The sequence below is a fragment of the Psammomys obesus genome, unplaced genomic scaffold, assembly GCF_907164565.1.
Source record: "Psammomys obesus unplaced genomic scaffold, mPsaObe1.curated_primary_1811, whole genome shotgun sequence".
NCBI classification, from domain to species: Eukaryota; Metazoa; Chordata; class Mammalia; order Rodentia; family Muridae; genus Psammomys; species Psammomys obesus.
In genome coordinates, this window is record NW_026590062.1 from 12,315,644 (window position 1) to 12,328,815 (window position 13,172).

The 13,172-nt window shown below is 41.8% G+C and overlaps 1 protein-coding gene across 1 annotated transcript in view; it reads left to right on the forward strand.

Moving 5' to 3' along the window:
- Positions 1-13,172, forward strand: part of Kntc1 (kinetochore associated 1) — a 73,451-nt gene that overhangs the window by 30,577 nt on the left and 29,702 nt on the right. The window contains exons 30-39 of the mRNA XM_055606160.1: positions 1,056-1,175; positions 2,382-2,457; positions 3,723-3,787; positions 4,559-4,839; positions 5,233-5,405; positions 5,906-6,003; positions 8,157-8,295; positions 9,243-9,299; positions 10,018-10,181; positions 11,242-11,346. Of these exons, the coding sequence (XP_055462135.1) occupies positions 1,056-1,175; positions 2,382-2,457; positions 3,723-3,787; positions 4,559-4,839; positions 5,233-5,405; positions 5,906-6,003; positions 8,157-8,295; positions 9,243-9,299; positions 10,018-10,181; positions 11,242-11,346 (1,278 nt within the window). The remainder of the gene's footprint in view (positions 1-1,055; positions 1,176-2,381; positions 2,458-3,722; positions 3,788-4,558; positions 4,840-5,232; positions 5,406-5,905; positions 6,004-8,156; positions 8,296-9,242; positions 9,300-10,017; positions 10,182-11,241; positions 11,347-13,172) is intronic.

Consider the following 13,172-nt stretch of genomic DNA (forward strand, 5'->3'; position numbering starts at 1 on the left):
GCTTTTACACTGGCATAGTACTCTTAGATTCTGAAATAAGGTGTGTGGTTTCTGTGTTTTGTTCACCTGAATTCTTTAGATGTTAAGAAATGAAACTAAAGCTTCATGCGTGCTAATGCTAATTACACTTTCCAGGACCGAACTGTCCTTTTCTCTAACTTTAAACATCTTTATTTGTTCCTTTATCTTCGGCAGCCAAGTGTATGCCCGTGTGGTATGGTGGTGTTTGCTCTGGGTTGACTATGAATTTAGCTTATCTACAGCTATTTTTCAAAATGGGATTTTCAGATTTTGTTTATTTTTTGAGACAGGGTCGTATTCTATTTCCCACACTGTCCTGGAATACTGTGTATCCCAGGCTGGCCTCAAACTCCCTGAAGTTGCTAAGATTGTAGGCATGTGCCACCATCCCTTCTTCAAATTATCAGATTTATGTTTGTGTTTTATTTTAAAGATTTATTTATGTATATGGTTGTTTTGTCTGCTTGTACGTCTGCATACAAGAAGGGGTATCCCACGGGACTACAGCTATAGATGGTTGGGAGCCACCATGAGGTTGCTGGGAAATGAACTCAGAACCTTTGGAAGAGCAGGCAGTGCTGTTAACTGCTGAGGTATCTTCCCAGCCCTCAAATTTTTAAAAACATTAAACTGTAGTCTTTTAAGTATCTTTTCATCTTTTTCCCCATTCTGCTTTTTTTTTTTTAAAGATTGATTGATTTTACATGAGTGCTGTGTCTGCATGTACACATGCGTGCCAGAAGAGGGCCTCAGATCCCAGTGTAGATGGTTGCGAGGCACCATGTGTTTGCTGGGAATTGCGCTCAGGACCTCTGGAAGTGCAGATAGTGCTCTTAACCACAGACCCATCCTCCTCCGCCCCCGCCATTCTGCTTATTTGATCCCAGGGCCTCATGCTAGGCAACATATATCAGAGAGACTTTTGTTTTGTTTTGTTTTTTCTTCTCACTTTCAACTAGAAAAGAAAGAGCTGAGTTCATGCTATTTCTTGTAAGGACCAGTATGTTCTTCCTTTCTTTCTAACACTGTCACAGGGGGAAGATTGTCTCCTGCTGCTGAGGTCCCTGCCTCCCGTTGAAGCTGAGAAGACTGCAGAAAGAGTCATCACCTGGGCTCGACTGGCCTTGCAAGAAGAGCCAGACGGTTCTGAAGAGGTGAGGGTTTCCTTCATTGAGCCATGGTGTTGGTACATGGCTGGACCTCAGCAGGCAGTGGCCCAGGAACCTTGAATTCCAGGCCAGCCTTTCTTCATTACAAGTCCTTGTCATCAATAGAGCCAGTTCACTCCTTTAGCAATGAGAAACCAGGTATCACAGTGGTGGCTTACAACTGTAATGCCAGGCAGAGGCAGCCAGCCTACTGCTCTATATAATGGTTCTAAACCAGTCTGGGCTACATAGAAGGACCCTGTTTCCTGTCTCTCTCTCTCTCTCTCTCACTCTCTCTCTCTCTCTCTTTCTCTGTGTGTGTGTCTTAAACATACACACACATACAGAGAAGAAGCAAAGAAAGAAACCAAGTATCTAATTTACCAGAATAGTTAGATTTTTTTTTTAAGCTAGCGAAATGTCTCCCAGCTTTGAATAAATTATCTACCTCATCTTCACATAAAGCTGTGAAGGAGGTCCCATGGTAGATTAACTGTAGAAGATGAGATCTTAGATGGCTTTCTGGTTTGTTAGACATGGCAGAGCCTCTGCTCAGACCCCTTTGGTGCTGCCACTGGTGCTGTGTGCGTGTCTGCTGAGAGCTGCAGTGTCTCACATGTTCTCCGCTGATTACCCTCTACCCTGCAGCATTTCCTGTAATTAAGGCTTCTCCTTCCCCCCCTTCTCTCTTTCATTAAATCTTTCAAACAATTGCTGAAAGTATAAGTATTTACTCTACCCAGCTCATTTAAGCTTTTCATGAACTCTCCCCTCTATTCTCTTAAACTTTTTACCTGAGGAAGTTTGCAAATGTTTAGTATGACTGACTCCACAAGACAAAGAAGGTTTGTCGATTATTGTGTAGGTGAAAGGCTGTAGGTTAGCTTATCTTCCCTGCTAGTCCATTCTGGCGGGTTTCCCGTGCTTCGCCTGTGTGACACTCACACAGCCTTGCAGCTGCCCAGCAAGAGCTGCACGTACCCTCAACTACTTGGTTTATTTTTCTGATTTCTTGGATGGTTTTATTGTTTGCCTCTTTTATATACTTTTGGGGTTTTTTTGTTGGTCCTGAGGATTGAACTCACGTCTGAAACATGCTAGGCAAATGCTCTCCCACTGTTCTCTAGCCCGTGATTCCATGGTTCTTATGCATGTTTTGTCCATGTCCATCTGAGGTGATCAGTAAAAAAGATTTCCTTTTGCACATTTTAGGACAAGGCCTGGAGAATATCTGTGGCGAAGACATCGGTGGATATTCTCAAAATCCTGTGTGATATTCAGAAAGGTAGTTCCCCTGGCTTCTGCTCCTCAGCTTGGTTCTTGTCCCAAAGCTCACCAAGGCTGTGATTGCCTAATTTTACCCTTTTTTTTTTTTTTTGACTAGTTATAAGTGATCAAGCATATAGAGTTGGCTTGTTTTCTGTTTCCATGTTTTAGTAAGCTGCTCACTGTTGGACTAGATACCTAATGTAGCTGCTGACTCTGATAAGGGGAGAAGGCCCTTTAAACCTGGGCTTAAAACACTTGGGACAGTATCTCTCTTGGGGAGTGGGATATAATTTGTTTCAGAAAGCTTGCCATAATTATATCTTATTATTTTTAATTATGTGTATGTGAGTCTGTTGTGTGGATGTGTGGTTGGATCTGCATGCCAGAGGAGTTGGACCCCTGGGGGTTGTGAGCTGCTTGATATGGGTGCTGGGAATTGAACTCTGGTCCCCTGGAAGAGCACATCATGCTCTTAACTACTAATTCATCTTTCTAGCTCCTCCCATTTTACTAAGACCCTTAAACCTCCCTTTTCTACTTCCAGAAAGAAGTTTTGTTTTGTTTTTGTTTTTGTTTTTTCAAATTTGATCTTTCTTTGCACTTCAGTTATGTCAGGGGCAGTGAGATGGCTCATCAGGTAAAGGCACTTAGCAGGCAAGCCTGACAGCCTGAGTTCAATCCCTGGAACCCATATAAATGCGGAAGGAGAGGACCTACTCCAAAGTTGTCCTCTGATCTCAACATGCCTGCTATGGCACATGTGTCTATGTGCATGCACAAACACTCAATAGACATACACAAACAATAAATAAATTTTTCAAAGTTGTTATATTGGCAACTAAAAAGCACCCCAGAAGACTTACAAGAAAATCAGAGTTAATTTATATGTTAGCTTCAAAAAGTCCTAATAATGTAGTATGTTCTTGTATGTTTTATTGCTGTAACAATATACCCACGATTGGGAAATTCATGAGTAGTATATTATTTGGCTTTCACTGCTGGAGACTGAAGTTGGAGGACATGGTGGCAGTATCTACTCAGGGCCTGCCAGCAGCCTTGTCCCATTGTCATGTGACACAGGGCACTGTACATTCAGAAAGACTAAGCTAGAGCCACCAAGCACTGTTGGAATAACCTATTGCTCTATGACTAAATGTTCATGTTGACTTTTCAGTCACCTCCCGGGGATGCTGCCTGCTACTGTTGTGACATTCTGGGGAAAGTTCAAATTAGAGCATATGGGAATTCATAACTCTGCTCTAACTTTTTAAAATGTAATTGCAGACAGTCCTCAGAAGGATGAATCTGAAGAATTCCTGAAGCAATTTAAAGTGGTTGCTAGTTTACAGGTAAAGATACCGTGTGCCCAGACAGTGCAGCTGACCTGAGTGCTGTCTGCCTTCAGAGGCTGTGTGTGACACACTGTTTCTTTCTTTCTCAGCAGCTTTCCTGAGATGTCTGTAATTCATGTATCTTATGGTATTACTTGATAATTTTTTGGTCACATTTCTAGTTTTTTAACATTATAGTAAAATACATGTAAGAAAATGCTCCATTCTAGGCCGGTTTTGGGGTGGGGGCTGCATTGCAGTTGTGTTACACTCAAGCTATGCAGCCGTCTCCTCTGTTCTTCTTCACAGCCTCATCTGAACTCTGTACCTATAAGGCACCAAAACTCTCTCTAGAGTACAGTTACCCCAAACTAATGCTTGAGCCCCTCCCCCCTTTTGCAAGGCTCTGCACAGCACAGAATTATCTTTTCCCAAATGTAGAGTGCTAAAATTGAGAGGCCCTTCTTCATAATGATATTTTCTTATTTTCCTAATTTTTTGGTTTGGTTTGGTTTTCAAGACAGAGTTTCTCTATGTAGCCTTGGCTGTCCTGGACTCCTTTTGTGGACCAGGCTGGCCTCAAACTCACAGATCTGCCTGCCTCTGCCTCCTAAGTGCTGGGATTAAAGGCCCGTTTTCTTAACTCTTAATGTTGGTATTTTGTTACTTTTGAGCCTGAAAGTCTTAAATTTTTAATTTGTAAGGGAGTCATTTCTGAAGGAGGAGGTAAAACTCAATGGTGAGTTTGAACACTGAGTAAACTTGGGGCTTTTTCTCACTTTGCTGCAGGAAAGTTTTGAGGTCTTCCTTCCATTTAAAGATTACAGCAGCTGTGCCCTGGTAACCAGCCTTCGAGAACAGTATATTAAGGCACATGAAGGTACACTGGCCCAGCACAAACTCAAGGGATCCCGGGGGCCCACCCTGGCCAACGGGACAAACTTGAGCATCAAGTCAAAGCTGCACAGACAGGCTCTGGCCCTGCAGGTGTCTACGCAAGAGCTGGAGGCAGAGCTGGCCTTGAGGGCCTTACAGGACGGGAATGTGGGAGCAGCCCTGAGCAAATGCAGGTGACACCTGAACCTCCACCCGACCACCTTGTTTGAAAGGGACACTTGCTCTGTTTGCTCCTTCGCTGATAAGCATAGGGTCAGGGCCACTTAGATTTTCAGGGGAAAAAAAATATTCTTGATTTCTTGAGAGCCTATTTTGGTGCCTCTTTGTCTAAAAATAGTGGCACAGAGGGAAAAATAGACCTGGTCAGTTGGCCACATGATTGTTGAGTGTCAGCTCCCATGTACCTTAATCCTTAAGGGCAACTAAAGTACTTTGAAAATGGGTCACACTTGTGCCATGAAAATATTTTAAAGGCTCTTTGTGTGTTGCTGTTAGTGGTTAGATGCGAACATAAGGACAAATGCGTGTGCTCTTGATCTGAACTCCCACACTTCTTTCCTCCACAGAGACTTACTTCAGCATTACTGCAATGCTCACACGGGAAGACTGCTGTTTCTGGTGTGTCAGAAGCTCTGTCAGATGTTGGCTAACGATGTCCCAATGGCAGTACCAGCAGGACTAAATCTTCCCTCTGAGATCCATGATCTCGCAAGCCAAGCTGCCACCATCTGCAGTCCAGGTGACAGATGTGTAAATCCTTCATGTTCTCTGGTTCATTGTATCCATATTTCCCACACGCTGTCTCTGATAACTGCATTCTGGAAACTACAGCGGTTTCTTATATTAGAACAGTGAAGTTTCAAGGCAATAGCCAAATGTGGTTGGCCCCTTTAATGCATGCAGTCAGGTGGCTGAGAGACAGGAGAGTCCATCAGCGCAAGGCTAGCCTGGACTACCTCGCTAGACCTTGTCAGTCATTCAACCAGCCAGGCAATAAATCCATTACCACTGTCCTTATTATTGATAAAATTGGCTTTTGTGTGAGCATGGTCTTCCTGATCTCCCCACATGGATCTCTTTCAAGGCCAGCTTAAGCATAGATATGGACTATGTTCACAGTAGTCAAAACTGCTCAGTGGGCTTGCTGTCTACCCTTGGCCTTCCTTGGGATTAGAAGGTTGTTTCGTTATTCTAAAGGTATAAGATAGGAGTTTGGAGAGTCTGTCCGCTTTCTTTCAGATTTTTTACTGGATGCTTTAGAACTAAGTAAATACACTTTAACTGCTGTGGAGCTTTCCAGACAGTGCCAGATGGATGACCGTGGAATTCTGATGAAAGTAAGTTACCTAAAGTTTGTTTCCATAAACAAAACTGCTGGTGGCCAGTTCACAGAAATACCGAATTCATCACATACCTTTCCTTGCTCTCCTTTGGAAAACTGTCCTCTAAAAAGCCAAGAAGGTAATTCTTCCAGGCACAGTTGTTCTTTGTTTTGTTTTAAGATTTATTTATTTATTTAATGTATATGAGTGCTTTATCTGCGTGTACACCTGCACACCAGAGGAGGGCATCATATCCCAGTATAGATGGTTGAGTGCCACCATGTGGTTGCTGGGAATTGAACTCAGGACCTCTGGAAGAGCAGACAGTGCTCTTAACCGCTGAGCTATCTCTCCAGCCACCCGGTTCTATTTGATTTGAACTGTTTTTTGAAACATAGGACCTTAAGCAAGGCCTCTCTGGGTATTGACCTTCTGTTAAGAGTTTAATTGAAGCAATATTTTTACAAGATGCCAACTGGCACACAACTAGAATACAATAAAACCTCAGTGTGCAAAAAAGAAATTGATTCTAGGACTGCCTCTTCCTCAGAGATACGAGGGCCTGTGGGTGTTAAAATCCCCAACATTTGCATGGAACCCCATACATCTCTCATGCTTTCATCATCCCCATGTTTTTCTGAATAAGTTTGATTTAAAATTGGGCATGTCTGTAGCTGAAGGATCTCTGGGTTCAGGGAACCTACTGACTCACAGAGTTGCATTTCAACATCAACACTGTTGGCCTCTTGGGCTAGAGAAATGGCTCGGTGGTTAAGAGTATTTGCTGCTCTTCCTAAGGACCCAAGTTTTGTTCCCACACCCATATCGTAGTTAGGGTTTTATTGCTGTGAAGAGATACCATGACTGCAGCAACTCTGTCTGTCTCTTTCTCTTTTTTTTTTAACCTGAGACAGGGTTTCTCTGTGTAGCCTTGGCTCTCCTGGACTTGATTTGTAGACCAGACTGGCCTTGAGCTCACAGAGATCTGTCTGCCTCTGCCTCCTTGAGTGCCTTTGTGAAGTTGTTGTGAAGGCATGCATCACCACACCTGGCTTCACAACAGGTCTTCTAAAGGAAACTGCTTACTTGGGGCTGGCGTACAGTTTCAGAGGTTCAGTCCATTATCATCATGGTGAGACGCGTAGCAGAGGGCAGGCAGACATGGTGCTGGAGAAGGAGCTGAGAGTTCTGCATCTTGATCACCAGGCAGCAATAGGAGACTGAGCCACACTGAGCAGAGCTTGAGCATAGGAGACCTCTAAGCTGCCCCCCCCCCCCCCAGTGACACACTTCCTTCAACAAGGCCATACTTCCTAAGTGCCCCTCCCAATGGGCCAAACATTCAAACACATGACTGTGGGAGCCACTTGTTTTTAAACCACCACAACTCACATCAGGCAGCTTTCAAGGTCTGTAAATCAAACTCCAGGGGACCCAACACCTCTCTCTTCCAAATGCTCGCATACAGACTGTTACAGTACAAGAACATCCTCAGACTGACCACTCAGACACCAGACTCAGGTAGATGGATGTTTAATGAACAACGCTGAACAAAGACTGATCAGTCAGGGATACAGTCTATATTTGGGAACCAAGACTGTGGCACCAGTCTGCTTGTAAGGCAAGCTATTTATAAGAAAAACCGTAACCAGGTAGTTACCAGGTAACCAGGTGTAGGAAGCAAGGGGAGAGCATTATATCATTTTGACGAGCTAAATAAAGTGTTTCTAACTGACCTTTAATGGGACCTTTATAGAATGTCCAGGCAATAAAGTATAAGGTTTGAGAAATGAAGCCCTAAGAGTTTATTCTTACATTGGGAGGTAGAACCTGAGAACCTGAACTTTAATTTTATTTTATGATCAAGATGGAAACTGAGACAAAATGGCTTCAGTTATGGTAAAGATGAAAGCAGGTGTCAACAGAGGAGCTACAGTTATGTTAAAAACTAAAGTAGTTCTCAACAGAGGGGCTATAGTTATGCAAAAAGTTAAAGTAGGCCTCAAAACAGACCTGCGTATAATCAATAAAATTAATTATATATAAAATAATATAAAATTAACGAACTTTTTTAAACTGTCGGCCTCTCCACTTGAGGCCTTATCTGGCGAAGGAGGTAGATGCTGTAGTGCACCTCGAGCTGTGTGTTCCATCTCTTTGCTGCCTAGGCCGCTTTTGGAACCCACAAGGATCCATGTGAAGAGTGGTCCTATAGTGACTTCTTCAGTGAAGACGGAATCGTTCTGGAGTCCCAGGTGGTGCTGCCAGTCATCTATGAGTTGATCTCATCTGTGGTGCCCCTTGCAGGTGACCTCACACGTGTCATTATCTTCTGTGTGTTTTTGCTTTATGTACACTTCAGCTGTAGAGGCTTGAACTACATCCAATAAGGTAAATTCATGTTTATGAACCCAACCTCAAAGGAATGTATGCTGCATTTATCCATCTCATTTACTCAAGGGAAAAATGGACTCACACTAAGCCATGGTATTGTGGTGTCAGGGAAATGGTTACCCTGAGGGATAGTCGATGCATCACTTTTCTATGGCTGTGAGGAGACACCATATCCAAAAGCAACTTATGGAACAAGAGTTTATTTTGGCTTATGGCTCCAGGGAGTAAAGAGTTCATCATGGCAAGGAAGAATGGCAGCAGAAAGAGGAAATTAGACTTACAATTTCAAAAGAGCAAACTGGAAATGGTGCTAGGCTTTAACATCCAAAGCTTGCGTCCAGTGGCTGATGCCTTTGGGAAACATTTCTCATTCAAACCTCCATACCTGGGTCATGACTGTAGAAGGATCTGAGGGGCTCATGGGTGCTTGTAAAGTTCTGGTTCTTGATCTTGGTGCTGCCACGTTCAGTTTGGCTACTTATAGACTGTACTGGGCATTCTGGATGTGTAGTTTAAGGCGTTAGTTTCTTGGTTGGTTTTATTTTGGGGGTTTACATTCTGGATGTGTAGTTTAAGGCTTTTTTTTTTTTTTTTTTTAGTTTCTTGGTTGGTTTTATTTTGGGGGTTCATTTTGAGATAGGGCTTCACTGTGTAATCCAGGCTTTCAATCTGCTGTCTAAGTGCTGGGATTTTAGGCATGTGTGGTTGTGTTCACTGTTGCATTCTGTTATTCACTTTGCTTCCTAAAGCAGTCATTTGCTTTAGAATATTATCTGATACTAATGCAGTTTCAACGATATCTGAGTTTGGCCCTTTGTAAGAGTTATGTTACTTAGTTAATTGCTTTTTCTCTTTTTTAGGAAGCAAAAGATATCCTCTGGATTCTATAAGTTTGCCATACTGTTCCACTAGTGAAGGTATTTATGTTAGAAATGTATAGTACTATAAGTTTGCATGTACATAATTGCCCAGATAATTTACAGGATAAATTTATACATATTGCAATTTTGAATGTTAATTTGTCATAACATCCTTAATGTAATTGCTGAATAACTTTCATTGTTACATTTTCAGATGTCATACAATTATATGATTTGTTTAATTATATTAGCTTTGATGACACTTCTCAAGTTTCAATTTTCTGTATAAAGAGAATGTCTTTACCTACTTATGATTTAAGCATTTAAATTTTAAAAAAATGAATATAAAAACCCACCTATCTGTGGATTTAGTTATTTTCTGGCTGAAATCCAGCTTTGTGTTAGCTCTTTCATGTAGCTTGGGGAATGAATTACATGGCTGTTATCTCTTTTGAGGAAGTAGGCCATCCTTGAAAGCAATTTTCCAGAACAGTGATCATTATTAAAAAAAAAAAAAAAAAAAAGAAGGGAAAAATAAGATAAGATGGGGGTGGCTCAGTGGTTAAGATCCTGACTGCTCTTGTAGTGGTTCAGTTTCCAGCACGCATATGGCAACTCCAGTTCCCTCTGATAACCTCTTCTGACCCCACAAAGCTTGCTATAGTACACATAAACACACTTACACACACACACACACCTCGCATTAAATACATTTTATCTGAATTTTTCATTGTTAAAAAAGAGAGTTATTGAAAATCACCCTCTCACATTTCAGGAGATAACCTTATTCTCCCCATTGTAACTTCCATCTCTGCCCTGCTCCGGAGCCTTCAGGAATCTAGCCAGTGGGAGCTGGCCCTAAGGTTCGTGGTCAGCTCCTTTGGTACCTGCCTGCAGCACTCCATGTCAAATGTCATGAGTATCAGTTTGAGTGAAAAGGTATGGCTTTCATAATAAATGATTTCACTTTGGGTAATTATCAAAAGCTCTGCCAAACCAGTTTCCTCTTGGCCTCGTAGCAAAGACATCGGTGAGCGTTTGTTAAATGCAAGATATATTTGTTGAGCATCTGCTAAGATTCTAGGACATCTGTGCACGTTTGAGACTCTCCAATTTGTGAATTAGAAATTCCTAACTGGGAAAGTAAAAATTAGTTACCCAAAGTTTTAGGTTGGGTTAGTGTGGTAATAAATTAAAAATAAAATGGGTGTTGTGCTATATAATGTTTATTATTAGCCCTAAGATTATTACGGTGATATTATCTAATCCACTATCACAAATAATAAGACACAGACCCTTGTTAGATTTTATAATTGCCTTATTTACCTTGGACCAGGCAGATGTTCCTATCTTCTCTGTCTGAATATGCTCACCATCCATCTCCCAGCCCCCATCCACCTTAATCCTCCTCAGCTGGTCTACCTTTCATCCATAGTCCCATGGTACTTGCTTATATTCTCCAGCTGGGCCTTTTTATACCATTTTTGGAGTTCTTCCTCGGCCCACATGATGTTTTTCTCCAGACTAACCAATCTGGCGTACTCCTCTTTCCTTTCTTCTCGCCTACCTGTTTCCTATGATCCTCTCTTGACCCCCAAAAGCTGGTAACCTTAGCCATGCCTACTCCTTTCTGCCCTGCCCAAGTATAGGTGTTTAATCAACCAATCAGATATGTCTTAGGCAGGTTTACAAAACAAGGATAGGTGTAACCAGATATTAAGGGCCATTAACATCTGGCCGACCTCCAATGGGTTGGTAATTGTTTAATCTCAACACAGTATTTGTGTGCTGGTGGTTTTTTTGGTTTTCTGTTGTAGGGATTTAATTGCTGTTGTTTGTGTGGGGATATCTTTTGACAGAATATCTTGGAGTCCAGGTTTGCCTTGAACTCGCAGATATCTACCTGCCTCTGTCTCCCGAATGCAATTTTCAGAATGGCACATCAAAGGGCCTAAAGATTCTTCTGTTTTTTTTTTTTTTTTTTTTTTTTTTCTGAAAGTTACTTGGCGAGACCACATTGGCAAACTCCAGGCATACCGTTACGGAATTGAAAGAAAAGTCCGTCATGTTTATCAGAGGAAACGCCACGACGCTCCTGCATAAAGTGAGTATGTGTGGCTGGCTTGTTTGTTTTGAGCCTGTCCTGTAGTTTGTTAGAGTTCTGCCATTCAGAAGCTTCAAGGACCAGTGTAACCACCAAGCATTGTTGCTACTGTGTTCTTTTCTAGTTGATGTAAATGCTGTTCTGTTGAACATGGATGAAACTGTAATGAATCCTTCTTACCCTTGATTTTGTTATTTTTTTAAATGGACTGAAGCATATTAATAATCCTGGCCTACAGTTTATATTCCTATGCTAGGATTTCTCAACAGAAATCATAATTTATTAATTCTTCAAAAAAAATTCCCAGCAGGCAGCAGTGTCATACGCCTACAATACTCTGGGAGGCAGAAGCAGGTGCATCTCTGAGTTCAAGGCCAGCCTGGTCTACAAAGTGAGTCCAGGACAGCCAAGGCTACACAGAGAAACCCTGTCTTGAAAAACCAAAAAATTAAAAAAAAAAAAAAATCCCCTCTGAAACAATGTCTTGTATTACATAAGCTAGCCTCAAACTTGAATTCATTGTATAGCCAAAGATAACCTTAAACTCTTGATTCTACTGCCTCGAGGGGCTGGCATAATAGGCATATGGAAACCTCTCATTTTTAAGAACTTCTGTGAGGGTGTTTTTTTTTTTTTTTTGAGGGAAAAAATTATTTTTGTACTGGGCACTAGATTTCTATTTATTTGTCAGATTAATAAGTAAGATCCCCCAGACAGACTCAAACTCAGTAGAGCCCAAGCTGTACACAAACTGCCAAAAGCTTTCTGGCTTGCCTTCCAGGCCGTGGAAACACAGGTATTCCTTACCATGTCCCATCTCTCAGATTAGTTCACAGTGGTTCTCAACCTGTGGGCCATGACGCCCTTTGGGGTTGTGTGTCAGATATTTGTATTACAATTCATAACAGTGAAAAAAAAATTACAGTTATAAAGTAGCAACAAAATAACTTTGTGGTTGGGGTCTCTGCAACACGAGGAACTTTTTTAAAGGGTCGAAGCATTAGGAACCACTACTTTAAAAGGAAACTGTAAGGGATGGCAGAGTGGCACCGTGGAATAGTGGGTACACACGTGTACATGAACACATACTTCCAAATTTGGCGATGCTTTCAAAGTTTTAGAAACGTTCAAGAATAATACATTATTTGATGGCCAACTCCATCTCTCTCTCTCTCTTTTTTTTTTCTGTTATTCATAATAGAAGTTTTTTCCTCATACCTAAGGCTCTTTGGCGTATTGTTTTGTTTGAGATAAAATATCTCTCAACAGCTCTGGTTGTGCTGGAACTTCACTATGCAGACCAGGCTGATCTTGAACTCACAATTACCTGCCTCTGCCTCCCAAGTGCTGGGATTGAAGGCATGCCACCATGCCCGGTATATGAGGTTCTTTGATTTGACGTGTCCAGTGTTTTGTCTCTTTCAGGTGAAGATGTTCTCTTGTTTAATGGCAGTACAGATTTCTCCATCACTAAATTTAACAGTGGTATAAATTCTTGTGTTAATTTATGCCTGCATTCTAATTTAATTTTGTCTCTTTTATCAATCATGTGCTTTTGGTACAAGACCTAGACTAATTCATGTCCTTAATGAACCAGCAAACTACAGCCTGCAAGACCCGCTGTTAGCTTTTAGAAGTCAAGTTTTTCCAGAGCACAGCCAAACCCCTTGTGTGCTATCTGTGGCTGCTGAGGTTGCTTTTCTGCCAGTAGAGAAGCAATGACTTGTTGCTACAGAGGTATGCCCAAAGGGCTGAAATATTTACTATGTGGACACTTTTTTTAAAGGGCCAAGACTTAGGGCTGAAGAGATGGCTCAATGGTTAAG